This window comes from Oenanthe melanoleuca, chromosome 7, assembly GCF_029582105.1.
Source record: "Oenanthe melanoleuca isolate GR-GAL-2019-014 chromosome 7, OMel1.0, whole genome shotgun sequence".
In the NCBI taxonomy this organism is placed as follows: Eukaryota; Metazoa; Chordata; class Aves; order Passeriformes; family Muscicapidae; genus Oenanthe; species Oenanthe melanoleuca.
In genome coordinates, this window is record NC_079341.1 from 30,721,257 (window position 1) to 30,740,929 (window position 19,673).

A 19,673-nucleotide genomic window follows, 5' to 3' on the forward strand; every position below is an offset into this window, starting at 1 on the left:
ATAGATACGCAGTTACAGGGCGGTCAGGCAATAGAGTCTCCATCCCTAGAGGTGCTCAGGGTGTTCAACCCCGGCACTGGGCGATGGGGCTTGCTGGTTTATAGGGTCACAGTGGCGGTGCTGGGCGGGCGGTCGGACTGGATGCCCTCAAAGGTCCCTCCCAGACTCCCCGTTTCCAGCCCCTCACGATCCCGCGGCCGCCATGGCCGCCACTCATCCCCTGCCGGTCACGTGACCCCGCCCGGCGCGCGGCCGCCCCGCCGCGAGACTCCCTGGCTGAGGGCGCGCGGGCCCGGGAGCTCTCGCGAGAGGCGCGATGGAGGCGGCGGGAGGCGGCGCCGGAGGAGGAGGCGGAGGAGGTGTCATGGCGGCGGCGGGCGCGGGCTCCGCCGGGTCCGCGGCGCGGGGCGGCGGCGGCTCCTCGGCCGCGTCGCGCTGGTTCTTCAGCCGCGAGCAGCTGGAGAACACGCCGTCGCGGCGCTGCGGCGTGGAGGCCGACAAGGAGCTCTCGTACCGGCAGCAGGCGGCCAACCTCATCCAAGACATGGGCCAGCGCCTCAACGTGTATCCGAGCGGGGACGGGCGTGAGGGCGGCGGGGGCCGCGTGCGGAGGGGCGGCGGGAGAGCATTTCCCTGGCGTGGGAGCCCCCGGGGCCGTTCCCGCTGCTCGGCCCGGCCGGCGCTCCCGCGGGATGGAGCCTGGCCTGGAGCACAGAATGGGAGGAGGAGCCTGGCGAAGCCCCCGCGCCGCGCTCTTTGTCGGCGGGCAGGACTCGGCTCCCACCTGCCCTCCCCGCCGCCTTCGCGGCCCTAGCTGCGGCTCGGGGCCCTTCCAGAGTAAATCCCAGTGCCCGTTTTACCCGAAACGGGCAGCTCCCCTTTAGCCATTCTTTAATGTGATTTTTAAAAGGAAAATAATCGATCAGAGCAGGACCAAACCCTTCAGTTCTTTACTGAAATAGTTGAACTGGAACTAAACAAAAGCACTTGACAAAGTGTTTCAGTGTAGGTCTATTGAGGAGTTTTAATTCCGTGGGTGACTGTGGGGAGCCTGGCGTAGGAATCTCAACATGGTCTGCGGAACAGATGGGAGCGATACGTGTAAATATCAGATAAGGATGTGTTAATATCAGATAAGTTCCGAAGTGTCACGTCCCTAATCCATTTTCGGCTGAAGACAGTATGTTGAGTGCAGTGATTGATGGGGAAAGCATGTCACTTTCTGTTCTGTTAGACAATTCTCTTCATATGTAGTGTTTCCTTAATTTAATCTTCCAGATCTCAGCTTACGATAAATACTGCAATTGTTTACATGCACAGGTTTTATATGCATCATTCCTTCACAAAATTTAATCGAAATGTAAGTATGGTTTTATTTTTGGTAATGACATGCCCATAATTTTGGCAGTTCTGACTTTGTTACATGCAGGAGTGTGAAGTGTAATTTGTTTTTAGGAATTCTACCTTCTTATCAACGGTTTAGAAGCAGTAATGATACTTGTTTTCAACTTTGGATTGCTTTAACTAGTGGCAATTAGATTTTATCTTCTGCTATCAAAATTAAACAAATAGGCACTATCAGATGTGTGAAGAATACATTTAAATGTTTCAAATGTGGCTGGTGCTTATATGCTGGAGTTTGAAAGGCTAAATGTGTAGGAGCACACTTTGCTTGGTGAAATCAGTGGAAGTTCTGGCATGGTGTGTCTGACAATGAGAACGTGGTTGTGTGTGTATCCATATGGATTATGTAGCTATTCCTGAAGCAGTGTAAATTCTTTTAGCTAGTCTAGTCTTAAGTGGTGTGATAAGTCAGATTAGACAAAAAAAATTTTTACATCTGGTGAGGTAGTTCTTGTTTTACCTAATAACCTGGACATGTTGACTTTGAACACAGAATGTGTTGTTAAGAACAGATGCTAACTGTTATTGAACAATATTGTAACAGGTATGGGACTAGAAATAACTGGGAAATGTCAGGCTTTTTTATTTAATGTCAAATACTGGATTCATTAGGTGGAAAAATAATAGTATAATAGTTAGGTGTTCTTGGGGTTTGCTTGTTTTAAGGGAGAACAGTTAATAGTGATGGTGGTTTGTCATTAGATGTTAAGAATGAGTTTTCGTAGATCTTTTAATGACAAGCAGATTGAGGCTGTGACAGCTGTTAGGTATGAGCAGACCTTTATCTACCAAAGGGTAGTGCAAACCTTGCACTGTCTGCAGTTGGGGCAGGTACACAGTGGGGTACAAGGAGAGCCAACTTTTCTTTTTGTCATGAATTTATTATTGTTGGTTGACCATCTCATTTGGTGCCTGTTTAGCTGGAAATACATATTTGTTTGTAGGTACACTTCAGAAGTGTATATAATTATTTTTCATGTAAAATTTGAGCTAAACTCAAATTTCCAGCAGCTTTTTACTAAAACTGCAGTGTTCATCCATCCAAATTCCTCTTTCTCCCCTCCTGGTGCTGTTCTGCCCATGTAGCAGTAACTTGGAGCTGGTGGAAGAGGAGGTGGTGAAGCATCCAGTTTTCTGGGGCTGTGAATGGCTTGTGGGCTTTATAAATTAGAGCTGCTTGGAGTGGAGAGATGGCTCAGTGTAGAGCTGCTGTATTTATATATAGACCCCCATACCTGTTATATCACCTGCTGGAGTACTGTTTGTACTGTCAGCTGGTAATCTGGGATAGATTTAGGCAGCAAGAAGCTTTGACTGCTGTGTTTGCATTTTCACTGGATACTGATAAATGACAGTCACTTGCAAGTGGCAGCACAGTGGTGTTTGAATGTAGAGTGCTCTTTATATGAAAACCATGGCTTAAGTTAAATTATGAATCTTAATTATGAATCTTAAAATTCTCAAATTTCCATGGCAGAATGCCATGGAAACTGCAACTATTACAGGGGAGGGAAGTGTACTGTTTAATTAATTCTCAGGTAATAATGTCCAAAGTTAAAGGCAAGTGAGCTGCAGGTTGTACTTCAGTAATACTGATTCTTGCTGATCTCCTTTTTGTAATTCTTAATGAGCGTAAGGCCAGAGTGACTTTGTGTATGTGCTGATGGGCAAGAGTTTTCTTTTTACAATTCTGTAGGGTAAGGAGGGTCTCAGTGAATGGAGTCACTTTTAAAATACTCCCAACCCATCCCTTACGTCCTCTGTAGAGAAAACAAAAGCTGAGAACTCTAATAAATACTTAATATCAAGTCTCCAGAGTACTTGGCAAGCTAAAAAAACGTAACAGTATTCATCTCTGCAAGAAAAAAGTAACCCTTAGAAAGGAATAGGAAGGTACTGGCAGTGTCAAAGGTAAGACCTACATAAGCTATCCTGCAGTGTATCCCTAATATTTCTTTGTTGTCTGCACGTGGTGCTGTTTATCTATGGCAGGAAGGAATCTGAGTGCTGGGGCTAGAAAATTAGTTGGCCATTAGTCAGAACGCCTTATGATCTTCAGCTGAAAAAATGTGGCCATGTTGTCTTGTTTTATTGGTAGATTAATGTTTTTAGTCTGGTAATAAGCACTTGCACATTTATCATCATGTATAACTGCCAGGTTATACAAATATACATATATGTTTTGTATGTGACATGTACTTAATTGTTAACAAACAGCCTCTAATGGAAGCTCAGTTGCTGAATAGATGTTGCCTTAATTTTATGGGGTTTTTTCTTCAGTGTAAATTACTGCTGAACAATTTTACAGGCTTTCAGGAGTTTGAGTCATCTGTGAACAGGGCACAGAATTCCCAACAGTATCTTCAATCTCTAGAGCCACAAGGGTGACAAGTACCAGTTAATGTAGCCTTGGTTCATTGGGAATGTATTACCTGTACTGCTCTTATGGCCAAATATCCCTTTTTTTGTGAAGTTACTGTGAGCTAGTAGATCACTTAAGAGTTGCTCTGGGTTACCTACAGAGTACCTGCATTTAGGTGCAAAGAAGAAAGTATTGAGGTTTGGATGTTGCAGTCAAGGCAGGGAAGTCCTTGCAAGGTTGCTGTGCCCCAGTGAGGATGGAACCTTGCTTTTCCAATTCTGGGAAGCAGAATTGGATGCTCTGACTACTCACATAGCCACTCCCTGGCTGTGCAAATGACAGGAGCTAGTGTGGATCTCCTCAGCACAAATTATTGTTTTCTACATTGCTGACCAGGGCATAGGAACTTTGGGTTGCTGAATATAAAGTTAGTCTGTGCTAATATTGGGATGAGAGGGAGCTTCCTGGCTTTTTATAGGCAGTACTAGCCTCACTATTATACTTCAAAATATCTTCAAAATTAAAATTCCTCTGCAAATACTGTTTCAATAGTACTTGCTGTGTTACATTGTTATATAGCAAATAGTTCTTTTAGATGCTTATTCTTCAGTGCACTGTGATTTGAAGAACAGAAAGAAGGAAACTCTTCATATTCTGGCAATGAGAGGTAAGGCATCCAAATGGTAGCTGTAGTTTTTAAATATAATCCTTAGAAATGCCATGTGGAATACCAGTCAACCAGTTGGAAATAGTCTTGATGATGTCAAGGGTTTTTTGTGGCATGCAGTGGAACTTAGTGAAGGGCCTAAAGAAGGCTGCATGAGGAATTTTTTCCTTCAAGTGCAAGATAGGTGAGTTGTTTGGAGGGTATTTTGTTTCAAGTCCTTCTGCATTCCCTTCCTTATGCCTTGTCCAAATGACAGTATTAAACAGTTGACTTTGCAGTTTTGCAAAGTTCTTAAAACTTTCATAATACACTTCAAGCTCTAATGAGGCTGTTTTGGGTACTTCAGTTCTGGTTTTAATATTGCAATTTAACATATTTGCTGCTTTTATGCAATGTGAGCTCCTGGTTATAATAAAAAAAAATTCTTCTCAGCTCTTTGTGTTTGAACTTGAAAAACCTCTCACTGACTGGAAGCACTTAATGTCTTAGTATGTTTTTAGATTTTATACAGTTTAGCCTAATATTGGCATTAAAAGGGAGAAGGAGATCTCACATCATGCACGCTGCTGATGTGTTCTGAGATTTTTCTGAATGCCTTTGTCTTTACAGTGTCTTATACTTTCTAAGTGAAAAAGGACTTGTTTCCAATGAAACTTGCTGTATAATGCTTTTGCATTGTGTTAACAAGTCTCTTACGTTTTGGAGTTTCTTCCTATTTCTGTGGGACTTGTTTTCAGAGATTCTTGGTTAGTAATAAAATAGGATTTAATGTCATACATCACATGTGTTCTGAAAATTTCTCAAAGTCTTTTAGACTATTTTGGGTGCATAGTATAAAATTATTCTGAATTATTTTGGTTGATATCATATTAAGATATTTATATATAGGAAATACATTATTGCTTTGTCAACTATGTTTCTTTAATTTCGCTTTTTTTGTTCAACTTTGCTTGGGTTTTTTGCCATTTTTGGTAATTGGAAATGAATGAAAGCATTTGAGTAACTTTGCCAGTTATACACTTAGCAGGGTGTGTTCACTGCAGACTATATTTGTGCCAAGTCTGGAATTTTACTAGGATGCCTATTTTTCTGAATCAATACCAAGGGAGCTAAAAATAATGGCCTGCTCTAAACAGGGAGTGAGAACCCTTGTCCTAGATAAGACAAAGACCTGAAATTCTTTGGCCAGAAGCCAACACTTCTTTTTGAAGGAAATAGTTAATTGGGCTGTACATAGATTTCTGACAAACCAGAGTTAAATGACAGTTAATCAGCTTGACTTAATCAGCCTCCAGAGCTGTGTTTTGTGTAAGGTCTTGGAGATCAGGAATTGTGTGGAGACTTTTTGGCCACTGATCTGCTTCAGTGAATCAGAAGAGATCCTGAGGTCAGCCTGATGGTGCTTTTTGGAAAGTAGAACTTTGGTGCAGTCACACACAGGGCAACAGTGTGTGAGAATTTGCTGATGGTTTAATTGTGCAGTCATTGGTAACTTGATTCAAATGCCTCTGTGAAATGGAAATGTTTTCAGCCATGGCAGCTGTTGAAAATTGAGTTCTGTAAAATACCTTTACATGATATGTGTGTGTTGGGTTATGCCCGTGTGTGCTGCCTGGCGTCTTCTGCATTTTCTGCCACATCACTGCTGATACTCTCACCTTCTGAGATTCAGAAAGTGTTTCCATCATATTTACTTTTTAAAAGTTCTATCTCCCTGTGTGGGACACAATTCAAGTAGTATGTCCCTGGCAAAGGAAATTCTTTCCAGAATTTCAGATCATTACTTCAAGCAGTGAGGGTAGGAACTTCTACAGAATCATCAGAAGTATTAAATGACAGTGGTAATAGGGCCTTGTTCAGCAACACTTCACTTTGGGTTTTTATTTCATTTGTTCATCAGGCTTAGGTTACAAGATTCTTGAAAAGAAAACAGGGGTTCTTGTCTCCCTTGTAAAAGAATTTGCTCCCTATGACTTGTTTTGGGTGGCTGGTTTTTATACACTGAAATTTTTGCTAGATTTCTCATGGCACACTTCTACTCATCAAAGGATATTGTCTTACCAGGGTATCAATTTTCGAGTCTGACAACTTTAAAGTGTTTTACTTAAGATCCAAGCAGACATTTCAAAATGATTTAAGGATGCAGAAAGTACTTTCAGTACATTTGAAAGCTGCTGAAATTTAATCCCTTAAATGTTTAATTAGTTTGTTGCAGTTTTGCATATATTGTAAATTTTTATACCAAATGTTTCATTTTGGTATAAAAAAGGGCTGCTTACTGGCAAAAAAAGTAAATCTGACTTTAGGCTATGCCTCCTATTTAGCCTATTCTCTTTGGTCATAGAATGAGAAATCCAATACCTGCACTTGCACCATTAATAAATACTCAGCAAGCAGCTATTTCAGTCTCTGAATAAATGCTTTATACTAGCTTAATTTTAACCATTTTAATCATCTTATGTCTAGGTGATTTCTAGTACCATTTTAATTCCTGGTAAACATGGGCAGCTTTTACATGCAAAGATAACCTAATTAAGCAGTGATTTGTGGTTTGCTGTGCTCTGTCTGCACTCATCAGTCACTCTACCTGACAACGGGCACCAAAATTCTACTTCACAGCTCTCAGTGATACTGAACTGCCACCTTATGACACCTGGAGTTTGATATAGATTTTCATCTTTAAATGTAATATGTAGCCTTTACTAACATTTGATATAACTGTGTTTTATGAATCCTTACGCTTTGCTCTCCAGATACTGCTGGGCATATAATAAAGTTTCTAAGAATATACGTGTATTTATAAAGTTTATTTTACTTGTAGAGCCTATGTTTATATAACAAGCTGTTTTTATTAAAGTTCTCTGCAAAGTTTCTCACTCTTTGGTGCTGAATGCTAGCAGAATTTGTGATCAGCTGTTTTACTAAAAAGATGGTGTAGTAACTCGCTCTGTGCAAGAAACTGGATGAACTTTCTCATGGAGTATATTTAACTTGAAACAGCCTGTTCTACTGTGACTAAGTCTTCTGGGCCAATATACTTTTTTTTTAAATGTTGAACTAGAATTAGTTTGACCTCAGACATCTTACTCACAAATGTAATTTAACATTATGCTACTCCTTCCCTGTGCTGCTGAGAGGATTGCATCAGTTACAAAATAAAACACGACTAGTTATATTTTTGTTGCCTTGCATGACTTCAAAACTGAAAAAAAAACCCCACAAATCCAACTTCTTAAACCTTTTTACTGCTAGTTTAGACTCCATAAAAATTCAAATCCTGCTTGTAAAATGCTAAAAAATACACATGTTTTTCTTCTTCAGATAATGTCTCCCACGGCATTGTTTTTGGCTGCAAAAGTGGAAGAACAGCCACGGAAACTTGAACATGTTATTAAAGTAGCAAATGCCTGTCTTCATCCTCAAGAGCCTCAACTGGATACAAAGAGTGATGTAGGTGGAAGTTATGGTTTCAAAGATACATGGTTTGAAAGATGATATTTCATCTAATGATTTGTTACATTGTCTTATTGGATTATAGCTGTCTGCAGCCTAGGAAAAAAACCTTTGGTTTTATACCATTTAAGTTTTTCTATTACTTAATGCAGTTTCTTAAAGACTCATTTATTTGTTATGAAACTTGAAGAGATTGCACCATCTTGAAATTCTTACAGCACCCACCTGACCTCCCAAAAATGGAATAGAATTGTCTGAGATCCAGACTAAGGAAATCTTCCTGTGAAAGGCAGGCAGGTGGAACTGAATTTGTAGCAGTGCTTGTACTGGTGGAAGGAAGTAACCCCCCTGTGAAGTGTTGTGAGTTGTCAGTGCTCACTGGTGTGGGTGCTGCCCTTGTGTTGCCAGTGCTGTTTCTGAGAGATAGTGTGTGAATGAAGTTCTGGGGCAATCCACTGCTTTGTCTTCACCTGTCTGCTTGTTTGTTTCAGGCATACCTTCAACAAGCCCAAGAGCTGGTTATACTTGAAACAATAATGCTTCAAACTTTAGGTATGTCTTTCTGAATACCTCCTGTGCAGCCAGCTTGCCATGAAGAGCTAGTGGGACCCAAATAACTGGATTTTTGATGCGCTGTTGGTACACTTGAATTTAACTGTATAATTTCTGACCTGTGAATTTAGTTTTGTGTTAGCAGTTCTGCTGTATTCACTGTGGAGAAGAAAGGTGTGAGTGTACTTGTGAAAGAAATATTTTTGACAGTTTGAGTTAGAAATGTGTAGGCTCCCAAATAGGTTTTACTCCAGGTAGTAATTACATTGCCATTGCTTCCCATAAGGTAACACGCTGTAGTAGGCTGACTGTGCGTGTGTCCTGAAGCAGTTGGAAAGAGAGCATTATGTAATTGAGCAGTGCTGACTCTGAACAACACAAGTTGTAGTGTAACTATTCAATTGATTCAGATGATTCCAAAATTTGAAGTGGAATGTTCTGTCAAGACACTCTTCTGACTAAAATACCATAGAGACAATTACAGCCAGAGGCCTGAAAACACTGACTTGCTCAGATATTCTTAAATACCACTTGGGGTATTGGTAAAAAAAATAGCTTACAGTAGTGACCTAATTCTTAAAACAGTGTCATAAACCAAGAAGGGTTTCTTAAGTCACTGATCTACAAATTGACTTAATTTCTAATCAAATACATGCGACATGTTTAAATGATAGAAATCAATTAATAAAAGTACACACGTACACATATTTCATTGTGTTTGCAGTACAGTTTTTACTGACTTATTAACTTGCTAGGAATTGTTCAGCATATTTAGCTTTAAAATATAGTAATTTCCCAGGTTATATGGGCAGAGGATTTGAGATTACTGGAGGAATATTGTAATAATGGATTACAGAGTGGCTTTACCATCTGCCATTCAAAAGTATAAAAAGGTAAAGAATAAAAGGCACTTCAGTAGTGTTACTTATTCTGAAGTGCAAAAGTTTAGCAAGTGTTTTAGGTCTGGGGGGAAATGTAAGGGGTTTGCTTTTAATTTTACAGATGCAAATGTATAATTCTAAAATGTATTTGTAACTCCTCAGGTTTTGAGATTACCATTGAACATCCACACACAGATGTTGTGAAATGTACACAGTTAGTGAGAGGTCAGTGACTTTTAACCACTTCTGTAAGTCCTTTTTTACCTTTCTAGAAACATTTGAAAGTAATGTTATTTGTCTCATGATTTTTCACCAACTATGTTATCCAAAGAATATGTTTAAAATTAATTATTAAAAGTTTGATATTAACCTTTAGAGATTCATAAAGAGTCCAGTCCTCTGTCCTTCATGATTTTTTTTCTTTCTTATTAGCTTTGATTTCATAGTACCTATTCTGTGTGTTCTGGAATGACAGAAGCAGTCAGCAGTTGCAAGCTGATTGGCCAGATTCATAGTATCATTCTGAGCTGATGATTTTCACTCTGGAGTAGTTTTGCCCATTGATGGCTAATGCCAGCTTTTTGTCTTAGAAAATCTTTTCAGATAACGGACTGAGGGATAAAGACAGTGCATGGCAAGTCTGCTGTCACATGCAAATAGGTGTGACTAATTGTTTTTCTGGAGCAATGTGTCCTTACTTGTTTTGGATGGTAGCACAAAATCCCAAGCCTTTAGTTAAACATGTGATGTACCTTGTACGCAGCTCATTAATGTGACTGGCTAGAAACCTGTTTTGTTCTCTGGTTTTTTTGTGGCATTTTGGCACATCTTTATTCTTGAATTGGTTTCTTTTGGAGCTTTAAAAAAAGATTAAAACACCCTCTTATGAGATGTCGAATGAAAAAAATTAGGAATCAGTTGTAAAAGCATCTAGAATAAGCTTTTAACTTTAATTATGTTTCTTGAATAAAAGGTGTTTAGAAATTATTAGACTGTGGTTTTTAGTCTCTAGTCATTAGCTGGTTTTGCAGTGAAAAACCCATAAGTGCCACCAAGTTTTTGGTGTTTTTTCTTCTCCCTCTATAAAATATATGAAAGTTAGGTACAGCCTAATCCTCTTAACTAGATTTGGTTTGTAGTGACTCTGGAGTTAATGGTGTTCTTTAAAAGAAGTGTGTATCTTATTTGCTGTAGCTTCCTGCTGTAGTGTCTTCGGACACTGAGTAGGGCTGGTGCTGTAATTCTTTCCTTTCTGCCCAGATTTGGTTGTGACTTGGTGCATGAGTCCAGTTGCAGCTGAAATCTCAGTAGTCTGCACCAGCTGCTCTGTAGGGTTTTGCTTTGATTTTTCTTAGCTGTTGGTCACTATATATGTGAGCACGTTTTAGTGTTTTGGGGAGCCCCTGTGCTTCTGTTTGGTGTTTGGGGCTGTGGGGAGGGGTGGGGACAATGTTGTATTGCCTCAGGATTTCCACATCAGTGTGTGTCACTCAAGCCTACAGGCACACTGCTACACAAGCTGGATTTCCTTTCATCAAGGATAGATACCATTCTAAGGCAGTTCAGCTTTTCCCTTTGTGTTTTGTAAGCTAATTTTTGTATTGACAAAATTCAAACTTTGAAGATACTGTGAATTTTTTTATTTGACATCTTCAAGCTAGTATTTAATGTCAGCAGACTTGAAAAAATACTTAAAAGTCTGAAGTGATATCAAGTCTTGAAATCCAAAGATTTTCATTGAGGGCTGAAAATCTGTGTAGCTCAAGGACTGGTGCACAGTGGTTGTAATGTCTCTGATATTTGAATAGCTGCTGAGTGGAGGAGGTGTGCTCCTTAGTGTGTATGTATGGAATCCCTGGGAGCATGTGTCCCTAGGAGTGGTGGAGACTGTGAACACAAGATTTGAGTATTTCATACTAAAATAAGACAAAGGAAACTAGTGAACTCATCAGGCATGAGATCCATGCGTGCAAATCAAGCAAGGACAGAATAACTGCCATGGAACGTTGGTTTTATTTGTTGAGAGGATAAAGAGATGGGCCTGTGGGCATAGTGATTATCTTCAAAGACAAAGTGGTAGGAGTTTAGTTTTTCTGTCCCTGAACATTTATTTATTGAACACTGTGAGTTTTCAATGTCAGTAGATGCAGCACTCAGATAACTGAGTCCTGAAGCTTTGAAAATATATCTAAGATTTTGTTAGTGTTAAACCTTTAGTGCTAAAGGGATTGACTGAGAAGTTAAAGAAATCCAAAGTTACTTCATCCAGTTCTGGTACGTCATCTTGAACAAAAAGCACCATTTCAGAAGGCAGAGAGACCTTTTTTGAATAAAGCTAATTAACTTACCCAAGCCTGTTATGATTAAAACCTCCAACTGCATGTTTGGAGAGAGGAGGAAGGGAGGAATGTAATGTCTGACTGAGTATCAAAAAAAGGGCTGCAAAGTTAGCTGAGGTCTGCAAATGTGCTTCAGGATTTGGCTTAGGGTTTGTGCACTGCATTGGCAGGTGAGAAAGGGCCCTTTGGCTGACCAAACTGCAGTGCCTCTGAGGTTGGCTGACTCTCTCCATCACTTCTTGCTGTCTTGCATCCAGGGCAATTTGTTTTGTGCAGTCACCTGCTTATGTTACCTGTTGTTAAGCTGTAAGCTATCCCTTTAAAAACAAAATGAAAAAATAAAAACCCAGGTTGTGCTGATGATGCTCAAAAAATTCAGCCAAGTCCTTTGTCAGAAGACTGTCTAGCCTGGCAGTGGCACACTAGAATCAACTGCAGGAAGCTGAACTAGTAAATGGGAATTGGTTCAAATAAACATAATTGCTTCAACATACAACTGAAGAAAAAATGAATTCTTCTCTAAGTTTGAAAGCCTTTTGGAAGGTGTTATTAGACAACACATCCTTGCAGAGAAGGGGTGACTGGATGGATAGATGATGATTCCTGATGTTTAGGCATACAATATATAGTTACTCCTTCTGGTGTTCAGAGACTCATGAGTTAATGAAATTGTTCCATCTTTGCAGTTTGGTCAGTATAGCAGACAAGGAAAATGGTGTGGGCTTAGTATTGTTTCTGCACCATTCTTCCTCAGTGTCAAGAGACTGAGAAGAGGAGACAGAACCACCATTCCTTAGGATCCCACAGGTCCAGGGAATCTGAAGGCAGTGGATATGTGAGGGCCTGTCAACAAGTTTCAGTACCCATTCCAAGAATGCTCCAGTAGTGAAGAGAAGAAAGGAAAAAAGTAAAGGGGGGTGGGAAAAACCCCACCAAAACACCAAAAACTGTTCTGGTTTTGAACCTTCAACACTATCTGAATGATCAGCAATGAAACTTCTCTGGTGCCAAGACTGGCATGGTCCTCTTACTGTGGTTCAAAATCAGTCTGTTCTCAGCCTGCTTCTGGTGAAACTTGGAATCTGTATCTTCAGCTCCATCTTGGGAAGTCTTCAGTCACTCCTTTGTCTGTGTTGGAACAACCTTTTGGAACTGAAGATGAGATCTCAAGGATTTCTAGGATTGTTCTCTACAGGCTATCAGGTATCTTGAACACCCATGATCCTTACTAATCTTTTGTGGAAATTGCACTTTCAAATCCTTCAAATAGCCCACAGTATCTGTGTGCAGATGCCATTGCTTAAATCAGGCTGAGAAAGACAAAGTCAGCAGAAGAGGAAGTGAAAATGCATCAGCTTTCTCAGAGGGTATTCTCATGAGGAAAATTTAAATCTTAGTGGTGTGGAAAGATGTGAAACACCAGCTGCACTCCAGCACTGCTACAGCGGCCTTCCCAATGTGAACTTTGACCTCAGGCTTTTATAGGCCTGTTCCCAAGCTTCAATTACTTTCAAGAAAGTAAAGCCACCAGGACTGCTCAGACCTGAATGCCTACACCATGGCCTCCTCCAGCCCTTTCCAGATACAACAGGCACCCTCCAGCATCCCTCTGTTCAGAGCCTGAGGCTTTTTGCTTTTGCCAGAAGGACTTCAGCAAGCTTCTCTCTTCTGATGCTGACTGGTTTATCTGCAATCTGCTCTTTCTGGGGAATGCTCCCACGTTATCAGGGTCCAGGCATAGCAAGTTACCAGCTCCTAATGGGGACTTGGCAGTCGTGTTTTCATGAGCATCCCAAGATCCAAGATAAGCTGTGTTGAAGAAAAGACTCAGGTATCTTGGAATTGCAAGCGGTTGAATTGTGGGGCTGTGCCCAATAAAAAGCTTTTTGGTTTCTAGTTGGCAGTTTCTTGGAGACAGCCTTTCAGAAAGTGTGTCAGACAGCAAGTCCTGCTTCAAAATATGGATGACTATTTCACTAATCCCTGTTTTATGGCTGCTTCTGCAGCAGAGAGACAGGATGGATGTTTTAAATCACTCCTGGATGCAGAAATCTAAAACTGGTCATTCATGCCTGGTGTTGCAGTCATTGGTCCTGCAGCTTGTGAGTTATAAGAGCAGCTCTGCTGGCTTGTTTTAGGCCCTGCTTTAAGATGATTTAAATTTTGGAGATGCACTTTCCACTACTGTAATGGAAATCAGCAAAATATAGGAACCAAAATTTGTTAGATTTAATTTCACTGATGGATTCTGCTGAACCAAAGCTGCCCTGCATAGAAGAGTTTGGGTTGGATGTTTCCAGTTATGCCTTATGTTATCAAAGGCTTCAGTTACAAGCTGAAATTTCTTGCTGTTTTTGGCAATGATTATTTAGCTGTAAATAAGTTGAAACAGAATCATTCTACTCGTAGTATAGTAAGGTATTTAGCACAGTAATTTTTGATTGAGGCTAAAGGGTGTGTTTCAAGATGTGATTCTTTTCTTCCAGGTGTGTGTTTTGATTTACTCATCTTCCAAGTTGACGTTAAATAGAAGTTTTCTGGCATCTGCTTTTCTTCCTTGTTCAAAAGGGACATTTCAGTGAGAGTAGAGATACTTCTTGGTCTTGCTCCCTTAATTCAAACATGTAATTTTACAGAGTATATAAACCACTGAAGAGCCTTTAGGCATTGCTTTGATGAAAAATGAAGAGCAAGACATCAATTTCAACCATTATTCAACCGTTGTGTATTTTTATTTGTTATGACAGTCTCATTTCACTTTTTTTTTTTTTTTTTTTTTTAATTCCACCTTCCTTTTTTTTAGACGGGAGGGAGAGGTTGAACTCCTTGGTGTTTTGGCATGCAATTACCATTACAGCATGCAAACCAAATAGTATAGCATAACACATTGTCACTTCACCTTTTGATTATTATGGATTGGTAGAATTTGTGTGTAGGAGCAGATCCTGTTACCTTGCAACTTCCACATTCTTCTCAGATTATGGCACTGCTTGGCTGTGTAGCATAAAGACAAATCTGAGTTTTATTCCTTGGCAACTATTAGAAGTTGAGTTAAATCACATTTTAATATTCTTTTTAAAAACTAAATTTTAAAAGCCACTGTAGTATTTATCAAATTTTATAGAATTATTATTATTAAAATAAAAGTTTAACAGTGTTCCCTTTGACATAAAATTCAACACTACGCTTTCTGCAGGTAGCACTGATTTCAAGTGATAGTGTCAAAGTAAGAATTCAATGAAGGCTGCATTCAATCTGCGGTTAAACCCCTTGTGCCCAGCTATTCCATTAAATGCATGTTACAGTAAGTTCTCTTACCTGAGTGAGGAGCATTGGGGTGTCAGTCTAGGGGTCAGCACTCTATGGCTGTAACAGCCCAAGTCAGTTTTTCATTTCTGGCATGTTGCAGTCCTGTGGTTTGTTTCAGTATTTTTTTTCTGACTAATTCAAATGAATTTGTCTGTTTCCTATCGAAGCTTTGCCATAGGTTTAACAAATACCAAGCAAAATGTTATGACTACAGTGCTCTTAATTAGAAGGAGCAGAAAACTGATTTTTTTCCCCACGTAGCTTGGGGGCTTTGCTGAGTTACATGGCTTTGGGAGAGAGACATGGCTGTTTCTGGGGAGGGGGGAGGGTGTCCTGCCATGCCCTATCCAAGAGCAGGACAAGCAGTGTGCTGTGAACTGGCTGGGACTGGCTGCCTGCTGCACTCCCAGGTCACAGCAGGGATCCCCTGCAGGTGAGGGTGGGGCAGCAGCACTTCCCAGAGGAGAGTGCTCACCTGTCAGGAGTTGGAGGGGTGCAGCAGCAGAGGGGAGCTTCTTGTGGGCTGTGCAGGGGGAGGGAGGGCACTGAAGGGAATGGCAGCTCCAGTACTGAGTGTGTCTCAGTCTTCTGTGTCTCTGAAAACATTATTTTAAATGCTAGTTAGCTAAAACCAGATCAGTACTTTAAAAATACCCAGCAGTGATTTTTGGAAGATAAACTGCTTGAATTTTGGAATGAACCCAACAAGTTAGTGCAGATCTTTAATCTCTCTGTTTTTCTTTTCTTACAGCAAGCAAGGATTTGGCACAGACATCCTATTTCATGGCTACCAACAGGTTGTTATCCTGAACCTCTTTGTTGCACTGTTGTAGCACACTATAGCTTCCTTTACTGCAGGGCCCCCTGATGTGTCTTACCCTTGTTGCAGTGGGGGACTGGGCCACCTCCAGTGGTGGTACCTCCCTGCTGCATGCGGTGTATTGGACAAGGGCCTGACGGCACAAAGGGCTTAAATGCACAATGAGAAGTGTAGTGGTGCTTTCTGATGACTTTTCTCGATTGTGAGTGCATAAGTCTAAAATTGGTAGCCTGAATAGCAGCTAAAGAGATAAACTTAACCTAGAAATCCGAGCATCTTGGTAAGTACAAAACTATTTTTAGTTTACACTTGTAGTTAATGGCAGTTTTCTCTTAATTTTAAGTATATTGATCCAGTCTTAACTTATAAAATTCTAGTGGGCCTAAGATATTTTCAACTAGCTGATTTTTCTTTTTAGATAGACTAGTACTAGCTTAATGTTATTTCTTTTAGAAACATCTTTTTAATCTTAATATTTAGTTTTAAAACTTAAATACTTTGATAAATTTATAGTTCTAGGATTTCAAGTAAGTGTTTTGTACACATAGCCTATCATAGAAAGAATTAGAGAGCAGACTTTAGTCTTGATTTATTGATTATTTAAATTTGCCTCTTGCAAAACTACTTTAACCTTTATTTAAGAGGATGACATTGTGTAGTTACAGTTTTTAAACAGATCTGAACTGTTTAAAAATAATTAAATAAATCCCAGTGGTTCCTTGATGGGCTAGATTCTGTACTTAGGCAGTTGTTAAGAGAAGTTATGGTAAAGCAGTGAAAACACACCATGATGTGTTTGTGGTGCTGGAAGCTGAAGACAAGGTCATAAATGGCACAAATCCAGGCCTGGTGAGAGCAAAGCCCACAAATAACTCACCTGGCTGCTGTGGAACTGCTGGGGACCTTCTGATGGTCTCATTCAGAGGCTGCACAATCAGCTCCATGCATTCTACTGCAGAATTTTAATTCACCATATTATACTGCCCCTTTTAGTACTTAAGTACAGTAAAATAATTGGTAAATTTATTTACTGTTCATCAGGCTTTTGACAGCAAAAAAAAATTAAACTTTTTTACCCGATAAATGCCCTGCCCTTTGTTTTCTTAGGGCAGTAAGATATCTTATGAACTTATTCAACAAAATGTTTTACTGCTGTTGATTGACAAGCTATCTCATTCTGTATGTTAATGGTTGATTTGTTTGGGTTTTCTGTTTTACATGTATGGTTTCCTTTGGTTCCTCATTATGAAATTTGAACAACAGCCTTCACCTTACCACATTCTGTCTTCAGTACAAGCCCACAGTAATAGCATGTGTGTGCATTCACTTGGCCTGCAAGTGGTCCAACTGGGAGATTCCAGTGTCAACTGATGGAAAACACTGGTGGGAATATGTAGATCCTTCAGTTACTCTAGAACTACTAGATGGTAAGTCATGCTCCTTTCTCATTTTGAAATTCAAGGGTTTATTCATGTAAGGATAGAGCATATTATGTAGTGAGATCTTTCAGCTGAAATTAGGTCTCAGTGACTTCATGTACTGTGTCTTCAGTGAAACAAAGATAGGAGTAGGGAGAACTTCAGGAGACAAACTTGGTTTGGCTGTTGGCTGGAGTGTCTATATACCTTTTGCAGGTGCAGAATCGAATCCTGCTTTTAAATGCTTTTCAGAACCAAGACAGATGAAAATCTGTCACTGCAAGTTCATGCAGTCCTGATTGTTTCAGGTATTCAGGTATTGTTTCAGGTTTCAGTGAGTGTTCATAAGGCTGTACATAAATTGCCATGTTTATGAAGGCAGTTCTATGTTAACAGTTTGGTGTAGCTTGAGGGATCTCAGACTCTGGTAAGAAGAAAGCATATGCCTAGAGCACCCTAGAAGTAAACCTAGAACTTTACTGTTTTATAAGATAGTGTTTACTACAGTGGAGTCTGAATTTAAGCAGATATGCTGCTGTAGTGGAGGTGGGAGCTCCTGCGGCATTCAGATCTGTGTGTTGGACTTTGTTGGTCCTGCAGTGAAACATTTGTTTCACAGTAGTGGTGGAGATCTTCAGATTTCACATGGCCCAGCATTGACTCTCTGTGCTTGCTGTTTTCCTCTGCTGAGCTGTTCTTTCCTAATGGCACTTTGGGGAGAGAGGGTTTGAAAGTGATAAATTGAGCACATGTCACATGAACCACAGAACTAGAGAGAGCTTCAAAGTGCAAGTTCAAACATCTCTGTCTTGCTGGGCTTCTTTAAGCTGTAGCTGCAGTTCCAAACACCACCCTGCTTCCTTCCCACCTGGCTGTGGCTATGTGGCTTTGGTAAACACGCATTGTTTGGATTTGTAAAATCCCCCAAGGGAATGGTATGAGCTCCTTGTGAACATCACTTAATCCTTCAAGCATTTATGGAGCTGGGGTGTTTAATAGACCCGGGTAAACTAAAGAGCTGAGGTAGTTTTGCACTGGAGAGCAGCTTAGGTTTTAAGTTGTAGAATTCTAGAGAAGCCAGTTCTTCCAGATCTGCAAAAGATGTACTTGTACATTCAAATTTGGACTGTACCCAGTTATTTTTAGCTTATGACTAGAATTAAGTCTTAATGAAAAGTATTTTTATTTGCAGCTGGTAAGCATGGAGACCTGTGTTTTCCTGTGGGCATACTAATTGTAAGGATCTTTGTTTCATTAACGCAGCCAACTACTCCACCTTGAAAACAAATTATTTCAAAGCAGTTGTTTAAAAGAGACTCCTTCCAAGGGTCTGATGGCTGTGGTTTGTACAGAGTTTATACTGGTTATTCCTGAAGTCTGATGGAATGACTGAAACAGTGACTTAGGAATTTATATTTTCAAGGAAACTTAACTCTATATAGAAAATGTACAGGCTGAATGGCAAGTATGTTATTTTAGAAACTGTTGTTTCTATAGTTTTTTGTCTAACAGATCCACGTTATGCAAGAGTAAAAGCAAAATATTATAGTTAAACCTGTTTTTCAGAATGTGTGTCATGGTCAGAAGTCTCTCCCAGTGGAATACTGTAGGCTTTTTTGTTCAATTGCCTAACAATTTTTTTATTAAAATATTAATTCAGCTCATGCACAGACTATAGTATCTACTGCAAAAGCTGTACGACCTTAGACTAAGTTTTACCTGTTTATAACAGAATCAGATGTAAAAATGGCTTTTCTTTTTCTTATTCAGAGCTAACTCATGAGTTTCTGCAAATACTGGAGAAAACACCTAGCAGGCTCAAGAGAATTAGAAATTGGCGGGTAAGAAACTTTCCTGTAGCAGTATCTAGCAAGCAGAGATGAACTTCTAGGAGAATTATGAACCAGGGGAAAAAGTTGTGTTGTACTTGCTCTTTATTCCTGTGTCTGGGTTAGGAGGTGGTGAAACCTTGAGCCAGCTTTTTTCCTCACCTCTGAGCTAAATTCAGATGGCCTGTACAAGTATTCTAAGCTGTATTTTCTCCTTTCTTTTTTGCTTAGGCTAATCAGGCAGCTAAGAAACCTAAAGGTGATGGACAGGTATCTGAGAACTCGCTTCTTGGTTCATCTTTGGTCCAGAATTCCATTTTGGTGGATACAGTTACTGGTGTAGCTGCAAACACAACTTTCCAAAAACCATCGACATCATTTCCTGCACCAGTACCTCTGACCTCAGGAAGTATTTCTGTTCCAGACAGTCATGCACCTGAAAATTTGGCAATATTAGCTACAGGAATGCCAAGTACCTCATACAGTTTGGCATCACACCAGGAATGGCCTCAGCACCAAGAACAAACAAGGACAGAGCAGATATACTCTCAGAAGCAGGAGACACTGCCTGCTAGTCAGTACAACATGAACTTCCAAGCAGGGACGTCTGTGCAGTTGCACTCCAGCGTACACCACAGA

General features: G+C 40.2%; 1 protein-coding gene across 9 annotated transcripts in view; it reads left to right on the top strand.

Moving 5' to 3' along the window:
• Window positions 1-345: 345 nt before the first annotated feature.
• The window catches only part of CCNT2 (cyclin T2), a 25,840-nt gene continuing 6,512 nt past the window's right edge, over window positions 346-19,673 (top strand). For 4 of the 9 annotated variants that reach the window (XM_056496007.1, XM_056496010.1, XM_056496006.1 and 1 more), the window contains exons 1-9: window positions 346-564; window positions 1,279-1,360; window positions 7,755-7,883; window positions 8,378-8,438; window positions 9,482-9,544; window positions 15,719-15,764; window positions 17,051-17,214; window positions 18,976-19,046; window positions 19,266-19,673. The exon at window positions 19,266-19,673 is cut by the window's right edge. In XM_056496007.1, coding sequence (XP_056351982.1) covers window positions 365-564; window positions 1,279-1,360; window positions 7,755-7,883; window positions 8,378-8,438; window positions 9,482-9,544; window positions 15,719-15,764; window positions 17,051-17,214; window positions 18,976-19,046; window positions 19,266-19,673 — 1,224 coding nt within the window. In that variant the 5' untranslated portion in view covers window positions 346-364. The other 5 variants (XR_008840932.1, XM_056496012.1, XM_056496014.1 and 2 more) reach the window with 5 other exon arrangements.